The sequence below is a fragment of the Zosterops lateralis genome, assembly GCF_965231275.1.
Source record: "Zosterops lateralis genome assembly, chromosome: 2".
NCBI lineage: Eukaryota > Metazoa > Chordata > Aves > Passeriformes > Zosteropidae > Zosterops > Zosterops lateralis.
The window spans coordinates 17,955,136-17,981,358 of NC_139763.1; the positions used below are offsets into that span (position 1 = coordinate 17,955,136).

General features: G+C 42.4%; 1 protein-coding gene across 2 annotated transcripts; it reads left to right on the top strand.

The window, feature by feature from the left end:
* The first annotated feature begins 41 nt into the window (after positions 1–41).
* Positions 42–26,223, top strand: ACE2 (angiotensin converting enzyme 2). Of its 2 annotated transcripts, XM_083854315.1 has the most exons (19): positions 42–359; positions 3,303–3,461; positions 5,123–5,216; positions 5,821–5,964; positions 7,310–7,422; positions 7,930–8,038; positions 8,761–8,858; positions 10,359–10,528; positions 11,599–11,825; positions 12,613–12,757; positions 14,307–14,405; positions 15,037–15,159; positions 15,585–15,757; positions 16,647–16,705; positions 21,170–21,270; positions 22,249–22,365; positions 23,630–23,824; positions 24,482–24,605; positions 24,961–26,223. In XM_083854315.1, the coding sequence occupies exons 1-18, from the start codon at positions 177–179 to the stop codon at positions 24,600–24,602; spliced, it is 2,430 nt and encodes an 809-aa protein (XP_083710441.1). In that variant the 5' UTR covers positions 42–176; the 3' UTR covers positions 24,603–24,605; positions 24,961–26,223. The 2 variants fall into 2 exon arrangements, with proteins under 2 accessions (XP_083710441.1, XP_083710440.1); XM_083854314.1 differs by having other exon boundaries at positions 24,482–26,223.

Here is a 26,223-nt window from a genome sequence, read left to right on the forward strand (position 1 = left end):
AAAAACTTTTTCCTTTCTCTCCTATAATGAATAAAACCTATAAAAGGTTCAGCAAATTGGATTCAGCCTTTCTTCTTCACAGTGGCCATGCTTGAAGGCTGATGAAGCAGAGGCCAACAGAAAAGCTTACCTGAGGAAACCTACTTCCTTGAGAGGTTCTCATCCTGCGTGTGAATATGTTGGTCCACTTCTGGCTTCTCTGTGGCCTGAGTGCTGTTGTGACCCCTCAGGATGTCACACAACAAGCCCAAAAGTTTTTAGAGGAGTTTAACAGCAGGGCAGAAAATATCAGCTATGAGAACTCCATTGCCTCATGGAACTACAACACCAACATCACTGAGGAGAATGCCAATAAAATGGTAAGTGCTCCATCCTGTGGGTTTTACTGTTCTTTTAGGAATCTTACTCTTTCTGTTTCGTTTTGGTTCCACCAAGCTTGGCTGAAGTTGGAGTGTTACTTCTCTGGTATCTGTGCTTCATTTTGGGGAGGGTAGAGGAACTTGCTTTAATGTAGCAATGCTCACTGGATGTGCCTGGGCCAATACCAGCCTCTACAGCCTTGGGTTAGTACCTGGACTACCTGCACTGCACAGGGATGTCCAGAAGCTGGACTGTCCCTAGCCATCACTTCAGGTGACTCCAGTGAGTGGAGGGAAAAGGCAAGGGAACATTGCATGTTCATCCTCAAAATCTCTGTTGGATGGAGAGAGATGCTTTCTTCTGCTGAGTCCAACAACACCAGTGCCTCCTGGTGCAGTGTTTCCCTTTTCTCTTGGAGAGGGCATGTCCTGAGGGTGAAGATCCTCTCCAAGGGTCTGAAGTAGGTGTTGTCTAGGGTGTAAGGAAAAAAGATTTGAATCTTGCACCCACATGAGCTCAGGTCTCCCACTTTCCCTAAGACCAGATGAACACTGGGCTTTTTACTGACACAGGCAGTTGCTTTACTTCTCAGTCAATATGCAAATATTTTCTGGATGCAGGCATTCTGTTAAATGTTTGCTGATGGATTTCTATAGCAGCCCACAGCAGTTACCCAGTGGTGGACCTTCCCCCTGCCCCCATCACTCTTCTCATAGACAGGGCTGTTGGTTGACTGCCTGGAGGTATTAGACCAGGAAAAATGAAGTCAGATCACAGACTAGCAAATGCCAGCAGTGGAGTTTCTATTACAGTGGTCTTGCATATTGATTTGAAAGTCCATTTCTATCTGTAGGAAGGACCACAGCATTTTTACTTATGCTGTCTTCCAACACAGTTCTTGCTTCTTAACACCCGCCTCTATCCGCCCCAGCCCTGGGGGTCTGTAGGCAAGAACTTGTCAAGAGCAGGCAGCCATGGTCTGGCTGGTTACTGATATTGCCATGTCTCAGCTCAGTATCTTATAAGCTCAAAGCCTTTCAAAATGAACAAAAACACCTTGAATTTTGCTTTGTTTTGAAATGGCATCTATTTAAAAGTTATCTCAAGCCTTAGAGAAAACAATTCAGAACATAAAAATGAAGCTGAACATCCTACCTCTATTTTTGCCTAATGGCTGGTCTTTCACTTTGTGGTCATATAACTTAATTAAAACACGTTTTAATTATCATATTTCTTAATTAAAGCAAGGAGACTGGTTGCTGGAAGAAATCCTAATGACTAATCATTGTCAATCTGGAATTTTTTCTGAGGCACCAGATACTTAAACTGTAATGTTTCCAAACACATAAAATGAAAGCCCTATATAGTATTTTCAGCATTAATGAGATGATAATAAAATACATGAGGAGATACCAGCAATAAAAACCAATTAGTCTAGTGCTTAGAGAGAACTTTTTCTCTCTCTTGATCTCTTCAGCAGTGCTGGTAATGAACTTACTGATTCTCCTCCTCCCCTTCTGTTGGAGGAGAGTTAATGAATACTGTCCCTTCTGGCTCCTTCACATCCATTTTCCTTGTAAATTGTGTCACAAACCCTATAACTATTCCTCTGACTTATCAACCAATTCTTCTAATTGTGGAAATATCAGACAGCAAGATAACTGCTTTCTCCTGGCTTTTGTAGCCAATGAACCCCTTCTTCTGCCCTGCCACTCCTGAGGCACCTCTGTTCCTGCTCAGGACAAGGAGCTCAGGAGCACATTGGCACAGCCATGCTCTTCCTCTGGGTGTTTATCAAGCTCTTGCCCACTGAGCTGAGGAGTGTCAGGACTGTTTGCTCCCATGAAAGCTTCCCAGTGATAGCTGCCCTCCTCCAGCTAGGATGGAAGAGATGTGGGGATGGGACCACCACGAGTTCACATCTGCCACCACCCCTCTCTGCTGGCGGCTGGAGCAGTGGGTGCTGTACCCCTGTCACACATGGAGCTGAACAGCTCAGGCACAGCCCTGCAGAAGGTGTTGGTCCTACTGGTGTGCCTGCACAGGGGTGAAGGGTGCCTGAAAGAGGTCTTCAGGCACAACGTTTGAGTTCCCCGATGCCTCAGTAGGGGGAGATGAGTGTTGCAGGTGCCCTATCCACAAGCTGGGAAGCTCTGGCATAAGCACAATTAAATAAACTCTCCTGAGGGTCCAGGTTAATTAGTTCTTGTCTACATTTGGAATTGGTGCCGATGTGTTAAACTATGTACAAACACATTAGAAAAAGGTGAATAAGAGAGTCCGAACTCCAATTTGTGTTCCAATGCAGCTACTTTCTGCACTGAAACTTGAGATTTTCACATACCATGGTCTGTAATTGCAGAAGTGTAAAAAGCAATCTCACGCAAAATGCTGAGATTTTGCATGCCCAGTTTAGGCACCAGTTTAGAGGCTCCTTTACTCTAGTATAATCTTCTTTTTGCCAACATTTCAGAAGAAAGTGATATTTGCCTTAAAAACAGACTCAGTATCACTATCTTGGCTGCTGAGTGTTCCTGCTACTGCAGCAGAAATGGGGATTGACATCTGGGTCACAGATCTCTTTGTACCCTGTCTTATTTCTTCACAGGTGGGTGAAGAAAAGCACTAAGGGAAGAAAATGTGATTTAGAGTAGCAGGAGACACAGCAAAGTGATGCTGGATCAATTATAACAAGCAAGGTGTGAATAGAGGGTCATCCTTTTTGTTATTCTCAAAGAAAAAATGGTTATCTGGATGTGTGAATAAAACAGCTAAAAACTCTGTAGCCATTTCACAGTGCGGTGCAAGTACTCAGGCTGCAATCCATGCGTGTTCCTCACAAATGAAGCTCTTCCTAGAAGTGATGTTTTTGTCCATGGAGTGCGTCAGGGCACTGCACTCCTCTGGAGGGATTAATCCAGGGTTGTGTGAACCCCTTGCAGAGTGAGGCGGGTGCCAAGTGGTCCGCGTTTTACGAGGAGGCCTCCAGGAACGCCAGCACCTTCCCAGTCGAAAGCATCACGGATGACCTCATCAAGCTCCAGATCCAGACTCTCCAGGAGAGGGGATCATCTGTGCTGTCACCAGAAAAATACAACAGAGTAAGTTGTTGGATGTAGTTCATCATTTTTTTGGTGGATGCTGTCACTGCCCTGCTTGTTTTGGGATGATGCAGTGTATGGTATGGAAGTGTTCCTGTTCTAGGTGTTCACAGCAATACAGGACTGTGGGGTAGTCTGGCCTAGGAAGCTGGTTGGCATTCCTGTCAGCAGTTTTGCCATGGAATAAATTTTAAACATGCCTCAGAGCAGTCCTTGCACTTATAGCTGGATTAACCATAAAACCAAGAAAGGACATGTGGTAAGTGCTTGGTGAAGTCCAATGGGCAATGAGCAGAAAAAGATGGGTAAAAGGCCATTTGGTGAGTCAAAAAGGTGGAGATGGAGGAATTCTTTCTTTCTCTGAACATGCTACATTATCACACTGTGAAAAAGAAGGAATGTTTCATTGCACTGGGCACCCTGGGATTCCTGAAAATGGGGAGGGTTCCACAGAAAGCTGCTGAAGGCCAGCAAGATTTGATATTTGCACTGACAAGTTCACCTAAGAGGCAAGTATAGATAATGAAATTTCACTATATGTGAAATTGGAGTGAGCAGCTATGCAGACTCAAAAGGGATTTATATCTAAACACTTGAGAGTTAAATTACTTTCCCTTTGCTGATCAAATCAAATTGATCAAAGATCAAATTGAAGCATAGCATTGAGTCATGGGAACCTAGAGTACAAGATCCTACAGTCCAAGATCCTACAGTCCTAATTACAGAAAAATTCTGATATTTTTCTGCTAGGGTTAGCAGTGCTAATCACCATGCAAGGGAAGCATGGATTGGCTGGATCTCTTGTCTGATCCAAATAAGATGCATTTCTGAAAAACAGATTGTGTTGGTGGGTATGCCAGCAGTTCATACAAACATATATTTATTTTGGATCAAAACAGTGCACCAATGGTAATGTTGTCTCTGTTGAGTAGGTATGTTCTTCAGTTCCCTCCTTGTTTAGACACTTAGAATTTCCTAGATAATGGCCTTTGGGGCTGAAGCTGTTGATTCATGTTTGAAAAGTGACTTTTTGTACAGTCTGATAGGGTTTCATAAGAATATCTAAGTATTCTTCACTGACACAAGAATTTGCCTGGGCACTGGTTTATTTTAATGGTGACAGAGGTAAAGTTAGAGCTACTCACTAACTACCCCTCCTCTGACAGCTCTTCGGGGCTCTGATTTAAAACTCTAAGTGAGAAATTGAGTAGTGCTAAAGGGAAAGCTAAAAGTGATACATGTTTTCCTTGAGGCATGAAGATGTGAAAACATTAAAAAAATATTTAAAACAAAGCTACATAGCATAGGTTCTGAGATAGAGCTGAATGATTTCAGGTGCATCTTGGCCTTCAGCTGGCCCAAGAAATGAGCCACAGCTCATTTTTTTTATTGCTGCTGTGTATTGACAGCTCTCTCGTGACAGTCAGTGCTCATTGAATCCAGAGCTCTGTCTGATTGGATATTAAGAACCTGTAGGTTATGTCATGTATTTGGGAGTTATCTGTCTTTTCTGGCTAGGTCTGGTTCAGTAATGCATTTAGGCAAATTCTTTCATTGATCTCTCCTGAGCTCAGACATATGCTTTAATGTTAATTAGCATAATTGGCTGTTATTTTGCACAGAATGGGTTTCTAACAGGCTATCTTGCGTCTAACTTGCAGCTGGGCACTGTGCTAAATACAATGAGTACCATCTACAGCACTGGGACCGTCTGTAAAATCAACAATCCATCTGAGTGTTTGGTGCTGGAGCCAGGTATGACACCAACCACTGCCCCTACTGTGCTTTTCACCCTGAGGGTGCAGAGAAAGCCAAAGGGTGGCTCCTGACTGCAAAATAACAGGCTGTAATTTCAGCAGATATTTCCTGCTATCTAAACTTAGTCATGATTTAATTGCACCTTGCAGTTCAGGGACCTCCATTGGACTTTCTGCCCATGAGACATACTGTCTCCTGTTCATAGCAAAAAATGTTGGTGGAGGGCTGCTCAGCTTGTGTGGCAGCCTGCCTGTCACCTGGGGTTTGCCTGTACCACAGAAAATCTATTTTTTATTCCCTGCCATCAGGGATGGACTCAATGTTGTGGTGAGGCCAGTCCTGAGAATTGTACCAGCTTAAGGGAAGCTAATATGGAGAGAGCACTTAAGAGACTCATGATGTTGCTCCATATTTCTTAAAGACAAGGGGAAAACCTTAAATTATGAAAGGATGCAATGAAATAATGGGATCTTTCAGTATATCAAATACAAAGTGTTTTCTTCTCTGTTCATGACTTTCTTTCACTTTGGTTTGTATGCCTGCTGTGAATGAAAAATTCTGCTTTTTCAAAGCCTAGTATCTACTTTTTTTGTTCTGACAGGTCTGGATGCTATTATGGCTGATAGCACTGATTATAATGAGAGACTGTGGGCCTGGGAAGGCTGGAGAGCTGGTGTTGGCAGGATGATGAGACCATTATATGAAGAGTATGTTGAACTTGAAAATGAGGTTGCAAGGCTTAACGGTAAGTCACTTCTTGCTTTCTTTTTGTTTCTTTCTTTTATTTTTTTCCCCTTCTGGCTTCTAGAAACTAGTAAACATTCTTCAGACTTACACACAATTTTCCCTTCGAAATACAGACATAATTTGCACATAATTTGCTCTTGGTGTGCATGTCTCAAAATAAGAGGCAATGCAGACAACTGCCATTGACCAGTTCAGAGGTTCTTCCCAGCCTGGAACAAGAGGCACCTATTTGTTGGCACTCTTCCTTGCTGGCACTTTCCTCAAAGCCATAATGAGTGAGTGCCCCTCATTACAAACCACCCAGAACTTCACCATTTGTGATTTATGGACGAGCACATTTCATTTAAACAACTTCTGAGTGTTGCTGAGTTTTGGGGACATCTCTTTCCTATGGGCCTTGACCTTTTTGCAGCAGCCACCATCATTGGTACATTTATAAGCATTATTCCCTAGCTGGGATGGTCAGATTTGGTGGTTGAGCTGGGTGTTCAAAAAGGATTTTGTACTAAGAGAAGTGTGCTTCCAGTCTGAGATCTCCACACAAATCATATGGAACTATCTTTTCAAGGAATAGTAGCAGCTGCCTTCTAATTTTGTTTTGGGGTCTTTTAAGATAGCTTCTGAGGTAGCTACATCATCTATCTCTTTGCCAGATTGCAGCTGTATCACCTGCTTTCCCATCCTCTTTGTTTTGCTAAAACTGTCAAGCTAGAGCTGGATAAGCAAATATCACCCAAATAGTAAGACAGGGAAAAAAGCCAAAATTAGGAAGTGATAATCATGGCCTTTCTCCATACCACTAAGGGAGAGACTTCAGCTAGGAGCCATTTTTACTCAAGGCTTGATGGAGCTCAGTGGACTGGAAGACTTAGTGGAACTGGGATCTGAATTTCACTTCTGGTATCTGCATGTGTCCTGGTGGTTTAGTTTCTGGAAGAGGGGGCCCATATTCAATATTCACCAGTTTATGCCTTCTGTGAGAACCCCTTAGCATCCAGCCTGAGCAGAGGCTGCTGTTCCTTATAGTCACAGGAGCTCCAGTCAGGATTCCTGATTTCCTGATTTCCTTTGACATCCATTTCCAGACAGAATGACCCTAACTAGCAAATAACCATGACACCAATTTCTAAGTTCTTGAAAATCTCCCATACCTGCATGTTTATGAGACAGACCCTCAGGGAGGCTTTTTCCTTTCTAATAAACCCAAAGTATCTTGCATTTTGCTGCTTTGCTTTGGGGTCAGGCTGCAGGTCTGCATGGGATCCAAAGGGAGCTGCACTTCTTCTGCAGACCTAAGCAGAACCACACGTGGTGTCCTCATGTAATGCATCCATGCTTCACAGGTTATTCTGACTATGGAGACTACTGGAGAGCAAATTATGAAGCAACATCTCCAGAAAATTACAAATACAGCCGTGATCAGCTGATTGAAGATGTGGAGAAGACATTTGAGCAGGTAGAGGCAGGAAAAGCTCTCACCTGGGTTGCAGGGCTGTGTTTTGAATTGATGGGCTCACGTGCTGATGTTATGAATGAAAATGAAACCTGCTTTAAACTGGCTGATCTCAGACTATGTGGGTTTAACAGAAACAGATGTGAGGAGACATACATCACATTTCTACCTCTGTAGCCATTCAAGGTCCCCAAAGGCTGGGAAAGAGGGAGCTCTGCAGGTCCATGTCTCTCCTCCAGGCAGGGTGCATGGGGTGCATCCTTCATAATCCAGCTCACAAGTTAAACAATGCTCTCTCCCTCATACCTGAGCAGGACTTCTGTGGCTGGAATCTGGACTCACTCCCTGAGCCCTGAGGGAGGGGGCAAAGCTCAGCTGCAGGTTTGGGGTGCATTTACCTGCCAGGTGCTTTTTTTCAGAGAGAGCTTCAAGGCTCTCTGTTTAGGAGTAATGAGCGAAATAGAGCAAAGTGAAAAAAATAATTGTTTCCTTCTCCTCCTCTTCCTCCAGATCAAACCTCTGTACGAGCAGCTGCATGCCTACGTGAGACACAAGCTGGGGCAGGTGTATGGCCCTGAGCTCATCAGCTCCACAGGAGGCCTCCCTGCTCACTTGCTGGGTATGTCAACGCATCCGTGTTGTGCAAGCCTGACTTTATACAGAGGACAGTCACCTTCAAGGCACATGGGTGCTGAGTAATCTGACTGCTTAATCAGGATGGCAACAAGAAGGTTACAGATAAGGGGAGGGTAGAGGAGAAATGGATAAATTCCTAGCAGAGATGACACAAGTGCTTAGCAGCAGTGGCAAGAAGGGAAGGCAGGTGTTCTCATCCTCGCCAAACCTCACATAGCACAAAACTCCAGCACTTGGCTGGGACATTTCCCTCCCCTCTGCAGCACTTGTCTTCCTTACAAATGAGAATTTCAGACAGACTTGTTTTTCCTTTCAAATGTTACTCTCAGATCCCACATTTCATGACTTGGCTTTCAAATCATGCAGCATTAAGCTGCTGTAACTGTTGTGTACCTGAACATGGCACAGCAATCACGTGGACTAACAAAAAGGATATTCAGTTTTCATACACCTTTAGGAGTGTCACCAGTCCTGAAATTATATTATCCAAGAATTGCTGATACTGGCTAATAAAAGGATCCTTGATCTGTGTTTGACCTATGCATGACCTTCCAGAACTACTCCCCTCCACATCTGGATCAGGCTGGTTAGATGAATAGAAGTCCCTATTTTTGACACTGCAGGATTTATAGACCTGTCTAGCACCTTTGAGCAATACGTAATAAATAATTTAAAGTATTTCTTTGTTTCCCTCTTTTTATGAAGGTGATATGTGGGGTAGATTCTGGACAAATCTGTATGCCTTGACTGTTCCCTATCCAGCCAAACCAAACATTGATGTAACTTCTGCAATGGTTGAAAAGGTAAGACATGCCTTTGTGCAATATGCATTATGTAACAAATCTAGAAGGTATAAAAATTATGCACCACATGTCAGCCGCTCTCTACAAATCCATGGCTGCCCTCAGGCAGACATACTGCCAAGAAAGTGTTGCTTTTTGCATCCTTTTTTTTGCTTTTCACCTTTAAGTGTTTATGCATTTTTCACTGTACCTATCCCTTTAGCTGTTCTGTTTTCCTCCACCCTCTTTGACCCCCTTAATCTTATCTCCAAGTCTTTTTTCCTCAGAGACACTTATCCATTAAGACATATATTTTGTACTTATGAATATTTCAGGGCTCCTGGAGTGGGCTGGTATCCAATATGACCTTTGCCAGTCATTACCATAATCAAATAGTTTGTATACCACAGTTTGTTTTATTTTTGTCAGTCTTGTTTATTTGGATTCAGCTAGAGAAACTGCAATGCTGCCTATTGTTTTTTGATAACTGCACACCACCATAAGGTCTGTGTTTGAGATGTGTGGAGCTAGCAGCTGTGACAGCACCTTTACCAGACCAAGAACATGGGTGAAGATAATTCCCTGTAGTCTTGCCAAAGGCTTACTCCTTTTTTTAAAACTAAAGAGTGATAGATGGAATTTGATTTCTGAAATGCAGTTATTCATCTGAAATCTGCTCTTCTCATAGGCAGCACTCCATGAAAATATTATGCTGATAAAAGAAGGAGTAGTTAAATTTAATTCATTAGCAGTTTGCACAAGTCTTCATTAATCTCACATCTGTTTTACACTACTGACCCCCTTGTAGTCATAAATTTGTGTCTCCTGAAGAATCACTGCAAGAAGGGAAGCATTATTTACAGAGCCTTTGAGCAATGGGTGGGCTTATCCTTATTGGTGAGTGTGCCCCATTTGGGATTTTTATCCAAATGAACTGTTTGCCACCCACGTCTCTGTGAGAGCTCAGTCCAGTAAATGCAGAGCTTCTGCTGGGTAGAATAATAAAACTGCTGAGTGGCTAAGTTATCCTGAACATAACCATCAGTTTTGATCTGATAAGCAACTCCCATAGATACATTTGCCAGGTTTTATGGTTCTGGCTGAAATTTCTCATGCTCATCTACTGGGAATGGAGCTCCACTTCCTCAAATGAGTTGTCCCCAGGTTGACTGAAATGACTGAAGGGTTGGAATGCAGATCTGACATACTAAAGCCAGCAATGCATTTTTTATCTTACCTTATCTTTTACTGAGAGCTTCTCTGGTCTGAGTCAGGTGCTATCTGCTGAACCTCTGAGTGCAGAAACCTACTTTTGTTTGCAGGAAAAACAGTTAATTCCAGTTCCCAGTAGAATTCACGGAAGTGCCAAAGGCAGACACTACTGACTTACTTTTAATAGGCCAGGTGTGGGTGGAAAGTTCCTGGGAAATAAATAAGAAGTCAGCTGCCCTGCATTAAGCATGGTACTGGGAACAGGCTGCATGCAGAAACAAAGGTTAATGGTCACATTGTCTCTTTCAGAAATGGGATGCAAATAAAATATTCAGATCTGCTGAGGAGTTCTTTGTTTCCATTGGCCTTGATCCCATGACTGAGGGCTTCTGGGCAAACTCCATGCTCACAGAGCCAACTGACAACAGGAAGGTTGTCTGCCATCCCACAGCATGGGACATGGGCAATAAGGATTACAGGTACTGAAATTGCTATGATCCCTTTGTGTACCACCTCCTCGAACAAACATGTTTTCACTAAAGATGCACCATGCTGTCTTAAGTTATTTTAATTTTTCCTTAATTTTTTTTCTGGCTGAAAAGAGGGGTAAGGAGGACAAGAGAGCAGGGATCCTGTGGGACTGTAAACCTTTCTATGTAACTTTTCCTGTGAAGATCTACTCAAATTTACTAGTAGATCTACTCAAGATCTGCTCTCAAATTTTAGCTGAGAAGTGACTTATATTTTTATGAATTAGAGAAATAATGACTATGTTCCAGGGCTTAAGGAATAAGCAGAAATGCAGGTGGATACCAGTGAGTTTTCTGGACAGCTGCACACTTTGCAGCAATGGCAGTGGGTCCCCGGGTAGAGAGGGAAAATGTCCTGAGAGTCCGCTGTCTATCTTTAGCAGAGTTATCCAATTTCATGAAAATCCATCAATCTCTTCCATATTTGGGAAAGGAGTGGGACAGCAAGTTCCCACACAAGGAATACTTCTCGCAGAAATTCTGACCCCTTTTGCAGTCCCCACAGTTACCCAGGGAAAGCAGCTGGTGCACAGCAGAGCCTTAGTGAAACACATCAGTGTCCCACCTCAGCAGTCTGGAGAAGGTGAAAAGAAACCCTATTTGGTAGACACCTCTTTATTAAATAGTACCTACAGGACGATGAAGTAGCAGGAGGCAACAACACACAGGGTTCTATAAATTACTATCTTACTAAGGTTGGTGGTGGTCACTCACTCCCACACATACAGTCACTTTATTGTCAGGTTTTAGGGAACAGCTGTTCTCACAAACAGCAGGTTTCTCTTATTCCTTGGACAATTTCAAGGTGGCTGAAGGTTTTTTGCTGAGTTTCCTGTGAACTCTTGCTGTAGCAGGAGTATCTGCACCATACCAGAATGCAGCTGCCCAGGTTTTGCAAGGGGCAAGAGGTGTTTGCAAGCTCTGGAGCGGCTTTGCCCCATGGCTGTAGCAAACAGGGCTCAGGCAGCCTTTCTCTAGGCCACTCTCTCTCTAACCACAGACACTTTATTCTGGTGTAGGATCAAGATGTGCACCAAAGTGACCATGGATGACTTCCTGACTGCACACCACGAGATGGGCCACATTGAGTATGACATGGCTTATGCAGACCAGCCCTACCTGCTGAGGAGCGGTGCCAATGAGGGCTTCCACGAAGCTGTGGGTGAAATTATGTCACTTTCTGCAGCCACTCCTCAGCACTTGAAATCTCTTGAACTCCTAGAGCCAACTTTCCAAGAGGATGAAGGTAAATTAATGCATAAATATTTATGTGAAAGCACTTGCTGGCCTTATTTTGTAGCAGAAGATTATGCCTGCAAACTCAGCAAGCAACGGACAGGCTTCTGAAAATCTTACTCCTCTAATTTACCAGAAATACTATTTTTCCCCCAAATCACATTGTGAGGCAAGACAATGCTGGTACATAATTTAAAAAGAAATAGCTAGCACTTCACTACCTTCAGTACTGAACAACTCATCCTTAAATCTTTATAGTTCATTTAGATGAGTCTCCAACACTCTTTTCAATCTCTCTTGCATGAATCCATACATATCTCTGTCAAGAATTGTATTTAGCAGTTCAAATGAAACTGAAACCTTGAGGTTTACATCTCCCACTTAAGTGAATTTTGAGTGACAACACTGAGAGGCCCTCATTATAATGCAGTGCATCTGGCTTCTGAGTACTGCCTTAGATGGATGAAAATGCACATTTTATAATATTTTGAGATGTCTTCCGCTCAAAATTCTTTGGAGACTGGAACGCTTCTCAATGATGGGTAACTAAATATAAATGCCAAAGGAGTAGTTTATTTAAGAGTTTGGGGGAATGAAAGAGAGACAAAATAGTGTAGAATTTGTAAATTATCTTATCTATTTTTTTTTAAGTAGTATTCTTCCTTCCACTTTTTCTTTAGTGAAAATCTGTAATTCAAACAAGATGTAAGCATTAGCTGTAAAGGGAAGCAACTTTAGCCATCTAATCAGATACTAATTGCTACCATAACCATTGCCTTAACTGCTTCTCTCTTCAGAAACTGAAATCAACTTTCTGCTCAAACAAGCACTAACGATTGTTGGAACAATGCCTTTTACTTACATGCTGGAGAAGTGGAGGTGGATGGTGTTTAGGGGTGAGATTACAAAGCAGGAATGGACCAAACGGTGGTGGGAGATGAAGTAAGTTTGAGAAACAAAGGGGATATTTTTTCATATGAACCTGCAAACTCAACATACTGAGGTGTTTGTCCCCCACAGGACAGGATCTGTATCTCTGGGTGTTTCTGTAAATATCAGTAGAGTGCCAGATAGAAATATCCAACTGTCGTGCAGACAATGTCTCATAAGCCATGTATCCCCATTAACTCTGTCTAGAGCCCCTGGCAGTTTACCCTGCCTCTCAAAAGACTTTCTCCCTGTTTCTAATGTCAGCTTCCTGATAAAGACAGCCCATGGCCTTTGCATGGCCTGTTCCAGATCAACATTGCTGTCCCCCTGACACATTCCCCAGGACATCTCCACAGCTAAAGCACAGCCCTTCTCTAAGTGTCATTGGTTATGTGCTCTGGTTTGCTCCCCACATCCTTAAGGACAAGTGGAAAATGAAGTTCATTGTACTTGCCAGCCAGAGAAACATGCAGATCTCAATCCACCAGGTATCTGAGCACATTTCTCTGCTTTGTGTTTCCTCCCCAGCATATACTGCTCTTGGAGGTAAATTGTCTGAAAGATTTCAGACTGAATCTTTCCTTTCTAGTGTACTAAGATACCACCTTTCTTGGTAGAGAAAATACAGTTTCCTTGGCAAGTAACAGCCAGAGGTGCCTTTTCAGGTTATGCCCATCAATCAGTCTATTTTCAGCACCTTGGAGCACAAGATTAAAAATGAGTATGATTCAGACTGGAGTTTGTAATTTCTCAGGTTGATTTTAATATAAGGGCAGAAAAATGCAGAGAAACCAAACAAGCCCCACACTGAAAATGGAACCTGAACTCTAACACAAACAGTAAACCTCCATCAGCAAACAGAATCTATAATAAAACTTGATATATGCAAGCCTCCTGACCCACTGTAAAAATCAATCAGCTTCAATGTATTCAAAAGTGGCAGAGATGTCAGAGAAATAGAGAATGACGAATTGTTCAGGGAAGCTTATCACATCTGTTGCAGTGGCACTGCAAAGCTCTCTACTTGAAATACAGGTTTATGAAAAATTTTTCCATGGAAGCTTATTACCATTTTTGGAACTCAAGGCATGGGTTTGTTTTGTAGTACTTCTCAGGAAACATAGTCTCAGGAGAGTAAAATAAAGAGAAAGCTCATCTTCAGCCCAGTGGCACATGAGGCCATCTACCTTTGGGTTGCCCAGTCTCTGCATGCCCTTGCCTGGAATAAAATACAAGTCTCTAAACTTGGGATGGCCCAGGGCAGAATGTGGTTGTGTGAAACTCATGTCTTGCAGATTATTTCATACCACTAACTGATCCCTGCATACTCTGCTGTCATACAAATCCCTTCCTTGCACTATGAGTTTCCAAACAGCTTCCCCTCTGTGGTCTCCAGCTGTGGAGCAGAACTTGCTTGGGGTTCCTGGGAGCTGTATGGAATTCTTCTGTTTGCAAATGAGAGGTCTCCATGTGTATCAGACAAAACAGAAGAAAAGCTGAATCAGATTACCTTTGCTTATTGTCTATAAACAGAAACCCTGTGTTTTTCCTTCATCTCCAGGAGATCCATAGTTGGTGTTGTGGAACCAGTCCCTCATGATGAAACCTACTGTGACCCTGCTGCACTGTTCCATGTGGCCAATGATTACTCCTTCATAAGGTAGTGCAGTGTTTAATTCATGCCTTAGGTTTTATCTACAGAACAAGCTCCATCTATCTAAAACATCTCCTGGAGAGTATCATCTTATTTTGTTTAAAGGCCAGACTGAAGGTTGCTGATTTCAATGGGAGCATTTCTTGGCACATCAGGGGTTGTTCCATAATAATCTCTGAGCAGTGAGGAGGCTGCTGACCTTCTTGCTGAACATAAAAGTTTCATGCTGCCATGCAACCAGCAGGAGCACTTCAGTATGAGGTGTTTGCCTCCTGGGGAATCACTGTGCCCTCATGTCACTTGGGCCATGAACATGCTGCCCTGCCCTGGATGTCCACTGTGTCCCAGCCAACTCATTTTAGAGGGATCAGCACAGAGAGCTGGACCTTAACTTTACTCTGATTTATGTGGCAACAAACAGATTTGGGGCTCTTCCAGTCCATTGGATCTTGGCATTTTGCTAAATTTGAGTTAGCTTAGCCTATAAGTATCAGCTGGCCTCTCTCCCTGCAGTGCAGTCACCCAAGCAGGAGTGACAGCTGATGCAGCAGAGCTTGCCAAAGGCCAAAGGCTTGCAGGTTTCCTTGACAGACAACTAATAAAACCTGTGCCTCCCTTTTCTTTGCCCTTTCTTTAGGTATTACACCCGCACCATCTATCAGTTCCAGTTTCAGGAGGCACTTTGCAAGGCAGCTAACCATGCTGGCCCTCTTCACAAATGTGACATTACCAACTCCACTGCAGCTGGGCAGAAACTCAGGTAACGAAACAAATTTCTCACGTGTAACAAATCAGAGTATAGCAAAGCTTCTGGAGTAAATGAGGTTGCATCAAGAATAAACTTGAATATTTATTTAATATACTGTTCATTAAATATACCTGAATGTACCTATTTATTAAATAAAATGAATAGGCAGGTATAGACTCAAGAATAAACTTAACGTGGAAATTGAGCCTGTACCTGCTCAATTCAGTTTGACAAGTTGACTAAATTTATGTACACTAAGGTTCTAAACATCAAAGGTTTAATTACTTGTTGTGGGAATAAAATATTTTTATTAATAGGAATAATGGGAGAAGGGAGTGAGTTCAGAAGCAAAGAACACTTTTATAGTGATCACAGAGTGTTTTTCTTGTCTAGATGGAACATGGCAATAACATATTACTCTTGTTCCACATATACAGACAATTGCTGGCATTAGGGAGATCCAAGCCCTGGACTCAAGCACTGGAAAGTGTAACAGGAGAAAAATACATGAATGCAGCTCCCTTGCTCAACTACTTTGAACCTTTATATGAGTGGCTGAAAAAAGAGAATTCTGGCAGATACATTGGCTGGAAAACAGATTGGACTCCATGTATGTATGGGTTGTGGGTGATTTAAGGATACTAGTTATTCTTCACAACCCTTGGTTAGCAAAATCCCTCTCTCTTGTAGCTGTTGGAAGCTATTCTCCCTAGAAAAGCAGGGTTATGGGAAATAAACACTGAGCTCAAAGTTTTATTCACAGGAAAACAGACTGGCTTCCTCATGGCCAGAGCTGGAGAAGTCAGCACAGTCTGTCAGAATCCCACCCAGTTCTCATATAATGTGTCTTTTTGTTCACAATGGCAGCACTCAGAATGTGGGATGACTCTACAGAAGGAAGAAAGAGTCAGAAGCTTGGTCTTGTGTGGCACTTTCCTGAGCAGTGTGCCTGTATTGCAGAGCTGGGAGCCACTGGTCCTGGGAGCCAGGTGTAGGGGCAAACCAGTACAAAAAATTACTATTGTGCTTTTTGCTGACATGTGTTAGTCAAAGAGGGGAGCTCAAAGGGAGGAAAAGGAGGAGACTGTGGAAAAATGCATTTTTCAATTTATTGTGATGCTGAGTGATGAACCAGCCAGGTTGCATTTGTGTAATCATTGCCGGTACTGGAGAACACCAAAAGTCTTACAGCCCTGTAACAGTCTCTGATAGTGGGATTCACCTAACAAGGCACCAGCATCTGCATCTAAACTGCTCATTCCCAGTGGTGGGAGAGAAGAATTTTCCTTCTATCTGCCACAAAACCAGACTTGGGAACTGACAGCTCAGATGACTGTGTTTGCAGTAGAGGTGGCTGAAGGGAAACAAAATCAGTCCCACCAATGTCTCCAAGGGGTGCAAGGGAACCTGTAAGGAAACTTTAGCCACCTCAGCATTTCCCAGGAGCAGACTTTTTGTTGCTGTAGCTCTAACATGGCCCTTGTTTCTTTTCAAACCAGATTCTAGCAATGCCATCAAAGTGCGCATCAGCCTGAAGTCAGCTCTGGGAGACCAGGCGGTGAGTGTGATTGTCCTGTGGCACCCTTCTTATTGCTTGGGCAACAGAGGTGTTGTGATAATGGCTCAGAAAAGCAGCTAGGCTGTGGCTGGTTTTTGTGTCTGAAGGGTGGCATCAGCTCAGGTTGTCACATATAAGATGTCTTGTCTGAGTCTGTGGTCAAGACTCCCTCTAGAATTAGTGGAGGAACTTCTCCAGGGAGTGACTCCACCCATTTTAGGAAAGGCATCTCAGCTAGATGAGTTATTCTGTAGAGATACCAATCATGATTTTTTGCCTCCTACAAAACAGGCCTGGAGGGCTAACATGGTGGAACCTGTGTACATGAAAATGGCTGTATTTTCCCCAGATTTGCTGATGTGTCCACTTAAAGCTTCTACCTCATTTCTTCTAATTGCCATTATCATGGCTATGGTGGCTGCCTTCAGAAGTTATTAGAGCAGCTAACTTCACATTTAAAAGCAGGGTGGTGGCTTCCACTCTCTATCCTTAAATGCTCTTGATTTCAAACTAAAACACATCTGTTAGCATTTCTCTGTAGATTCTTGTTTGGCTGTTTACAGTAATATTTCCAGGCCCTGATATATTCAGCTGCCTCCCTGCACTCCAACCCTGATGCAGAGACAGCTTTGTTATTGAGATTGCGGGGGACAGTGCAGTGCAGCTGGTGCAGCTGCTTCTGTTTCACATGAGGAGAAGGGCTTTCATTCCCAAGAGCTTGTCTGCTTTCCCCAATTATACCAGCTGGTCCAATAAAATGTATTACAGCAATGAAAAAATCTCATCAAAGCCAAAGATGGCTTTTACGATTTTAAACAGAGCATTGGCTTGGCCCATCTGCTTAACCCAGGCTGAAAATTCACTCCTTATTCTAATTCTTCCTCTTTATGGTAATCTCATGGAGGCAGTGTAGAAGGTTTAAGTGCAGACACTTCATTCCTGTTAATAGCCATTTTCACCTTGCAGGACATTAGTAATTTTCCAAGAACGAGTATGTTATCAGGTAGGTCATTTAGACTTGCGTTTTGGAGCCTATTGCACTAGCAAGGACACAAACCACGGGCTCATTTTTCATACGAATTGATGTTCTTGCTTCAATCACTCTCACATGCAAGCCCCACTGGAGTTTTATTGCTTCCTAGACTGCCTAGTTGAGTTAGATACAATTCAAGACTGATATCAACAGCATAAAAAGGTTCCATATTACAACACATTTATTAGTCATTATGGTTAATGTTTAGCTTAATATCATTTTTATGCCTGCCTTTAGCCATCATAGTATTTTGTTGTGCAATTGAGCAGCTGTAAAACAATCTCATACAGATTACTTAATTTGAATTATAGTATGGACAGTAGGTTCCTAAGCTCTGAAGAGCAAGCCATACCTTTTCCCCTCAAAACCAGCTCCCATCACCAAATTGCAAGAAACCTTTTCTTTCCGTTTGCTTTCTGCCCCCCCACAAATTTCCCTTTTGCTGAGCCCCCAGGGACATGGCTGAACGCTGGCATGGCAGCAGCAGGTAATGCTACGTGCATGAACTGGCACAGAGAAGAGGCAGGGGGAATCTCGGGCAGGAATCTCAGCCCAGCTGCAGTCAGCAATGTGTTTTGGGTGGTGTGCACAGCTCACATTGCACAGAAGCTGCGGAGGCCATGCAGTTGTTTGTCTAAGGGGTATTTTGAGCTGCTTTGCACTGACCTAACAGCACAAAGCACTCTGAGTATGCCAGCAAACAGCTTTGCTCGTTACCTCTGGAGAGAGCAGGCCGGGAAAGATTCTTGCCCTTGGGCTCAGGTACAGCTGTGCTGGGGCGTGGGGCAGCTGCAGCTCACAAGGCTCCAGGCCCTGACTCAGCCCTGCCTCTTACCAGCAGGGACGTTTCAATAGCCCCAGGTTCTGGCAAATTAAGCATCCAGACTCTCGGATGGGCTCCACGCCAGCTGTACCAGAGCGTGCACTGCTGCAATTACCCTGCTAATTGTTTTCAGGCTGATGAGATTAGAGCTGCAGCCGCAGCATCACCGGCTCACCAGTGCAGCTGATGAGCCTGAAACATCCACAGCTCTGCTTCAGCTGGGGCTTTATGAAAGTGCCCGCACAAAGTGCTGCAAGATCCCCACTGAATTCCTTAGGGTCTGTCATGTTTAAAATAAACAGTTCCAGGAGCACAAGCCCCTGACTGCCACTTGAAAACCAGAACCCTCTCCAAGCATTCGTTCAAAATTCTCTACCAGGTCAATGCCATATGTATGATCATGGTGTAAAGGGCTGTCACACAAGACAGTGTTAGGGAACCACTGTTAGCTGTCAGCCTGCAGGCATTTAGATGTATTTTACAATGAAATTTTTTTTATGAAGCAGAGGCCACACTTACACTTGTCTTTCAAATCACATATGGGATCTTGGAGTGAACACAGTGTAACAGAGGAGAGGTGCTTGGCAGAGTTCATTTCTCTCTACAAGCAAAGCAGCTTCTGTAACCCACAGTGTATGGTGGGTATCTGAGATGCCTGGGGAAGCTGTGTGAGCAGACATGACTCAAACACAAATCAGAAGCCAGCCAGGTACTTCCTATCCACACAGCCAGTAATAGTATTTATAAAGGCAACTGAAAGGCACAGTGGCAATTAAAATACATTAGACTGAATAAAACAAAATATAAGCTAGATAAATGAATAAATTATTAAAAAGCCAACATGGTAAGTACAGAAAGCATCAGAAGGGAATCAAGCTCAATTAGATCCTGATAAAAATAATAATAATAAAAAAACAGCACTGCAAGCCTAAAGATGTTGGGCATAAATAGCAAATTGAGAAGCCTCAACAACAGCCTCTTATCTGTGATAGTGAACAGTGCCAGCTGCCGGAGGCAGCAGCAGTAACAAGAAGAGGTGCTTTCAGTGCAAGGCTGTGCAAGCAAAGGAAGGACAGGGGCATTTGCCTCGCAAAGGGGACTCAGCCTCAGCCTTTCCTGGTGGGAGCAGCCAGGACTGGCACAGCCCCTGCCCTCCAAATGCCCTGGGGACTGCTCTGATTGCCGTGGCTTTGGGTACCTATGCCTTTCCTGGGACCTGGTCCTAATTGGACTGACAGCAGTGGGTTCTTTCTGCCCTTTCCCCCCCTTTATTAATAGAATCAGGGCTCTTTAGGTTGTGAGGGACCTTTAAATATCAGCTAGCCCAACCCTGCTGCAATGAGCAGGGACATCTTCAGCTAGGTCAGGTTGCTGTAAACCTCTCCAGCCTGACCTTGAATGTGTCCAGAAACTCAGTATCCAACACCCCTCTGGGCAACCTGTTCCAATGCCTCACACCTTCACATTCCTTCATATAGAATTTCCTCCTAGTAACTAATCTAAATCAATCCTCTTTTAGTCTAAAACCATTACTCCTTGTCCTGTTGCAACAGACCGAGCTAAACAGTTTATCCCTTGTCTTCCTCATAGATATTTATACATCTCTCTAATTTTACATCAGTAAAAATGTAGCTGGGTTTTATAAAGCCTGTTGCAATAGAGCTGTCTTCTACCACACCTTCCCGAATAATACTCAAGACAGTCAGGAACTGACTTTGTATCACTGACAGCATTTATAGGCCTTCCTGCCCAGGTGCCATAAACACAATCAAATCTGTGCCTGAGGGGAATAAAAAGATATTGCCGCAGAGTTCAGCTGGGAATTTTTCCTTAGTGCACACATGCTATTTCACAACAGACCAGGCTTCTTTATCACCTCCTGTGGTGGTTTTTGCCCCGGTACAGCTCTTGGTTCCTGCCCCAGAGAAGCTGTTTTTGTCTTCCACTGCGAGTAACTTTGGACTCATAAGGCAGGCCAGGAGAAGCCTGCACACAGGCAGTACATTTTTTTTTTTTAATATCACCTATCTATTCTCCAGGGAAAAAAACCCAAATATGTGCTTGCTGCAGAAGTACTGATGCAAAGAGTTTTTTACCAGAACAGACCCCAAACAAAAATCTGAGCTCATCAAGCAAATAAATTAGTCATCTTCATGCAACAGCTCTACCACAAAGGTTGTCCTCCTTAATAGAACAGGTCTGCAAATAAAGCTATGTGATTAAAACAAGATATAAATCATGAAGTCTTTAAACTTCAAAGAAAATGCACACTATTTAGTAGGAATAGCCTTGCTGATTCTTTTTCTCTCTGTAAGGCGGGGAGGTGTGCTGGGACTGCAGCATCTTTAGCAGTCCTCTATAAAGGTGCTAGAGATTGCAGAGGGACAGCATGATGTCTGGCAGCAGGGATGCCTCCTTGGTTATTCTCCTGCACAGTGCCCAGATGAACACATATAAAGGGTTTAGTTTCTGATATGCCATCATGCCAGAAATAAATAATACTAAAGTGCATGCCAAGCATTACAGTTGCTATTTCTTTTTAGAAGTGTTTCTTATGTTTCTGATTGCTTGTCATCTCTGAGGAATTTCTCTTGTGCTGTTTCTGCAGTATGAATGGGATGAAAGCGAGCTCTTCCTGTTCCAGTCATCTGTGGCCTATGCCATGAGAAAATACTTTGCAGAAGTGAAGAAACAGGACGTTGAATTCCAGTGAGTGGCTTGCTTAATTGTGCCAGCTATGCCTGAATTGCTTCTGCTTGGCTAAGGACATGGACGGGTGGGATTAACTGTGCCTTCTGTCAAATATGAGGTGACAGAAACAATGTCAAACATCAGCTGTTTGTAAAAGGCAAGATGCCAGCTGGGGTACATGGTGTCTTTCCCCTCAATAGCCTGAAGTTTAGGGATAATGTGCTGAAGATAGGTGAGAAGGCTTTGTCTCCCACAGCTTATCAGTGATGAACTGTGACAATTTGTGCCCAACACTTGTATAGGAATATTAGGGAAGGTACACTGTTTAGAAATAAACATTTCTAGCAGTGTATGTGTATCATACTTAATTTCCAAGAGGTTTAGGGCCAAGGAAAGACAAACATGTTGATTATAAAGCACTAGAAATTGGTACAGACTTACTAATCTTATCTGAGCTCAGTTACAAGCATAAAATCTTTCATCTGTAGGTGATTTTGGTAAGAAAAACAACCCTTTTGATTAAATATCTTCAATAATGTTTAGAAGCTATCTACTCAAGCTATTAGATATTACTTTATAGAACATCAGTCATGTAATATCTAGAATCTACTCTAGAAAAATAAGGAAGAAAGGTGGTTTTTTTTTTCCACTTTGTACTTCATACATCACCTCATTCAAGAGACCAACCCCAAACAATCTCTGTTCTGCAAGTGATTATGTGCTGTGGAAAATTACACCAAGTCTTGTGTTAGGTATGAGGGATGTCACCTTGTCTTAGGTATGAGGGAGACTCTCTCCAGCTCAAGTTACAAATTAGCACATAGGAAAAGGAATTCTGGCAGGAAAATTGATTTTGCTTCCCAGCTGATTTCACTAGAAAGAATTCCCCCAGTGTAAACGAAACCCCTGGCAATGCCAATCAAACGCAACTGTTCACTTGCCTGAATTTAAAGCTAATGTCATCTCAGCAATGAAAGTACCCTTTTTCTCCTTCAGAATTACAGACATCCATGTTGGAGAACAGACACAAAGAATCTCCTTCTACATTACTGTCAGCATGCCAGGAAATGTCAGTGATATTGTGCCCAAAGCTGATGTGGAAAATGCCATCAGGTGAGATTTTGCTCTCTGGGAAAAAACAAACAAACTAACTAACCAACCAACCAACCAACCAACCAACCAACCAACCAGATGAAGGTTGGAAAGGAAAGCAGTGCTTGAATCAGCTGAGGCAGAAGCAGTGACAAGAAAGAAAATTTTGCAGTTAAAATGAAATAGTGGGATGAGAGATACTAGGATGAAAACTATTATGTCAGAAAGAAAACAGTCCATCTATCAGATGGTATCTTGGGCAACAGCCAAAGTAAAATGCTTCAGGGGTCTTGTAAAATTGCCAAAACACGTCTCATTGCATCATACCTTGCCAGCAGATCTAATTTCTCAAACTTTAACAGGAACTATTTTATATCCTGAAATATGGAATACAGTAATGATGTATGCACACATGTTCTTCCTCTCATTTTTGAAAAGTCAGTGCAAGATATATTGTTAACAAGGACTCCGAATAATGGCATACTAGAAAGACAGCCAGATATGTTTGATTATATAGAAGAGGTCAGAGCAGGAGCTAGTTCCCACTTACAGGTCAATGAACAGCTCTTTTATAGCATGATGTGACACCACTGTAAGTCATTGCTATAAAAATGATAAGTAAAACTGCAACTCTGCAGAAGATCATGGGTAATGTGCAGTGGGAAATGAAGAGGGCACAAATCTAAAAGCAGCATCAACATGAAATTGAGTTGAAGAAGCAGTGAGATAAGTTAGTGAACTAAGGGAGAAAAATATGGCTGTGAAAGTCACTCTCATGTTAGCACTCAATAGCAGATGTGGAAGTGTAAGGAAAAACAAGGCACAGATGATACACAAGGGGAAGGGTTTTCAGGGCAGTGAGAAACACACTAAACAAAATTGTGTAAGATTGTAGGAGGGGAACAAGTAAGATGTCAAAGCTGTAGTTTTATGTGGCATAACTAAGAACATTTCAATAGACAAGAAATGGTAAAGAGAATGTAGGGCAAAATACAAAGAGAGAAGGAGATCAGAAGATTCATTTAATAAATGTTAAGAGCGAGTTTAAGAGTCCATACAGTGTCTGAAGATGTCAGTTAAGCTGCAATAGGTTCAGGGTTTAAGTTCCTGTGGTTGTCACTCACATGCCAGAAGGAATATGGGTTTAGCAGTACCTCCTCTGCAGCCTTTTCAACTGAGCAGTTCAGGGGAAGCTTGGCATGCTGGAGATTCATAAAACAGCTGAAAACTGTTCCTTTCCTTCCAATAAATGTGTGAAACTCTTTGAATTTGCGTTTGACGGCAGGATGTCTCGAGGACGAATCAATGAGGCTTTCAGACTGGATGATAATACCCTGGAGTTTGTGGGAATACTTCCAACCCTGGCTCCACCTTATGAACCACCAGTAACTGTCTGGTTAATTGTATTTGGGGTGGTCCTTGGTCTGATTGTTGTTGGAGTTATTGCCTTGATCATCACTGGGCAAAGAGATCGCAAAAGGTAAGTAATGTTTTTGATACTATGATCATGACTACTGGAAGATGTCCCAAAAATTCAATCATCAGAATTTTTACAAATTAGGCTTTAGTTTACCTGCAGCAAGTTAAGGAATGAAAGCCTGTTATCCTTTTCCCATCAACAGTGATAGCTAAAACTTTATCCTCCTGTTTCTCAGCACATGACAGCTTTGGCAGCTTAATGCAATTTCCCCATCACCATCAGTTTAACCAATGCTTTGGCCACAGACAGCTGCAGGATAGCCAACACTTTTGGCCAGGCTTTTGCCAACCTTACTGCAAGGAGGAGGGGATGGCCTGCTGAGAAGATTGTGCCTTCTCCAACAGCAGAGTTGCTCACATTCATCAGCACCTGCAGTTTTCTGTAATCTGATTGTAGGCTCTAGAGTAATGACATTTTCCTTAAATATTACAGCATTAACAAATATAGCTTGGTTGGTTTTCTATGTCCCTCCACTGAGGGACATATGTTTCTAAGAACATAGCAGACTTGCTACAGTTCTTCTTAAAGCTGACTTGATTTCTTTTATATAAATATTTCCAGTTAAACATAATATTGTTTACAGTCAGGGATTCTGGGGATCCACAAGGACTTGAACAGAACAGGGACCTTCTAATACAAAATGAATATTCATTACAGGAGAGCAAGAGAAAGCAGAAACGAAGCAGGATCAAATCATGGAGAGGTGAACCCTTATGCTGAAGAGGGGAGAAGCAACCTGGGCTTTGAGCCAGCTGAAGAGACACAAACATCATTTTAAAAGGTGTGGGTACACTAAGGGCTTCTGGTTTTTTTTCATTTCACTTTTAACAATAGTGCCTAGCAAAGGAGCAAAACACTATGCATGTCATCAAACAATGTCTTCTGGTTGACCATTATCTACTTGTTTATGGCCAAAGCAACTAAACCTGCTGTGTGTGTGGTAACTAGAAAATATGCATGGCTTTTCTATGAATTATGTCCATAACATTACACACCTTTTATGCTGCTTTTAATGTGTGTGGTGCATCCAACTTCAGTTTCCTGTGAGATACAGAAGCTTGGAAGTATACAGTTGTATACAGCCCAAGACACATTAAAATAACACATACTCCTGAAGAACATATTGATCTTTCCAGATGAAGACTTCAAAAGTGTTTCTAAAGACAGTGATGAAAAAACCCTTGACTAACAGAAGAACCTTAGTGATAAAGAACTCAATTTGATATGAGATAACTGCAATTTTTGCACCTTCAAGAAATCTGTATCAATGTAAAATGGATACTGCATGAAGACTAACAAGCACTGGAAGTTTATTAAAAAATTATAATGTAAGTTATTTTTCTAACTGTTTGCTTGATAAGTATTGTAGAGATGAAATAGCCCATGGTCCCTCAAAAAAACCTCACCCAAACAAACTCTTTTATGTTGACATTAAAAATGGGAACTTCCTTAATACTAAATGATCAAAGTGGTTTTGGTTATTTTTCCCTATACCTTGGCCATTGCCTCCACAGTTACAAATACTGTGTTACAAATGATGAGTACAGCAAATACAATTGTGCTATTACATACAAGGGACATTGAGGCTTGGGAAATTCTGGTTGTGCCTGAAAAACAAAATCTCTTCACATGGAGGATAGATCAGCATTGGAAAAGGTTTGCTGTTCCGTACTCTGGGAGAGGCTGTAGGATCTCCACCTTTAGAAGTGTCCAGAGATCACTTAGATGAAGGTATGGATGAAGGTATGGATGATGGAGCAGGGGGGATAATCCCACTCTGACTGAGAAGTTTGGCTAGATGACCTCCAGAGGACCCTTTCAGGTGGATTTTCTATGATTCTGAGTCTTGCAGCAACCATCCCAGTGTGGTTTTTTTTCTGTACACACCCATTTACTGAAAACCACGAGGTTTTCTGACACTCAGTCTCAGATTGTGACAAAGAGCTGTTAGCAAACATGATCCTGCATGAAAAATGCTCAGAAAATGCATGGACGCTTAAAATCAAGGGCCTCCAAAATGATCACAGGCTGTAGAAAGCAGCCAAACATGTATCTGAAAAGTACATCTGGGCTCTACAGGTTCACAAAACACTGTTATAATGCTCCACAATCATTTCCTATTTAAGAGACAAGACCCTTAAATGAAGCAGTTCAAAATGGTAAGCAGACGATGCTAATCAATTTCAAACTAGACACTAATGCAGAGGAATGAAAATGCTTTTTAAAGTTGCTTATCTATACCACATATTCCATTGCCATAAAAGCCCCAAACCTTAGTACTTGAGCTGAACTTTTAGGATAAAAGATCAACGATTTGTGGTCTTCTACTTACTTTGTAGTAACACAAAAAAGGAATGGCAATTCTGGAAACAATCAAATAAAATATTTAGTCATCTTCA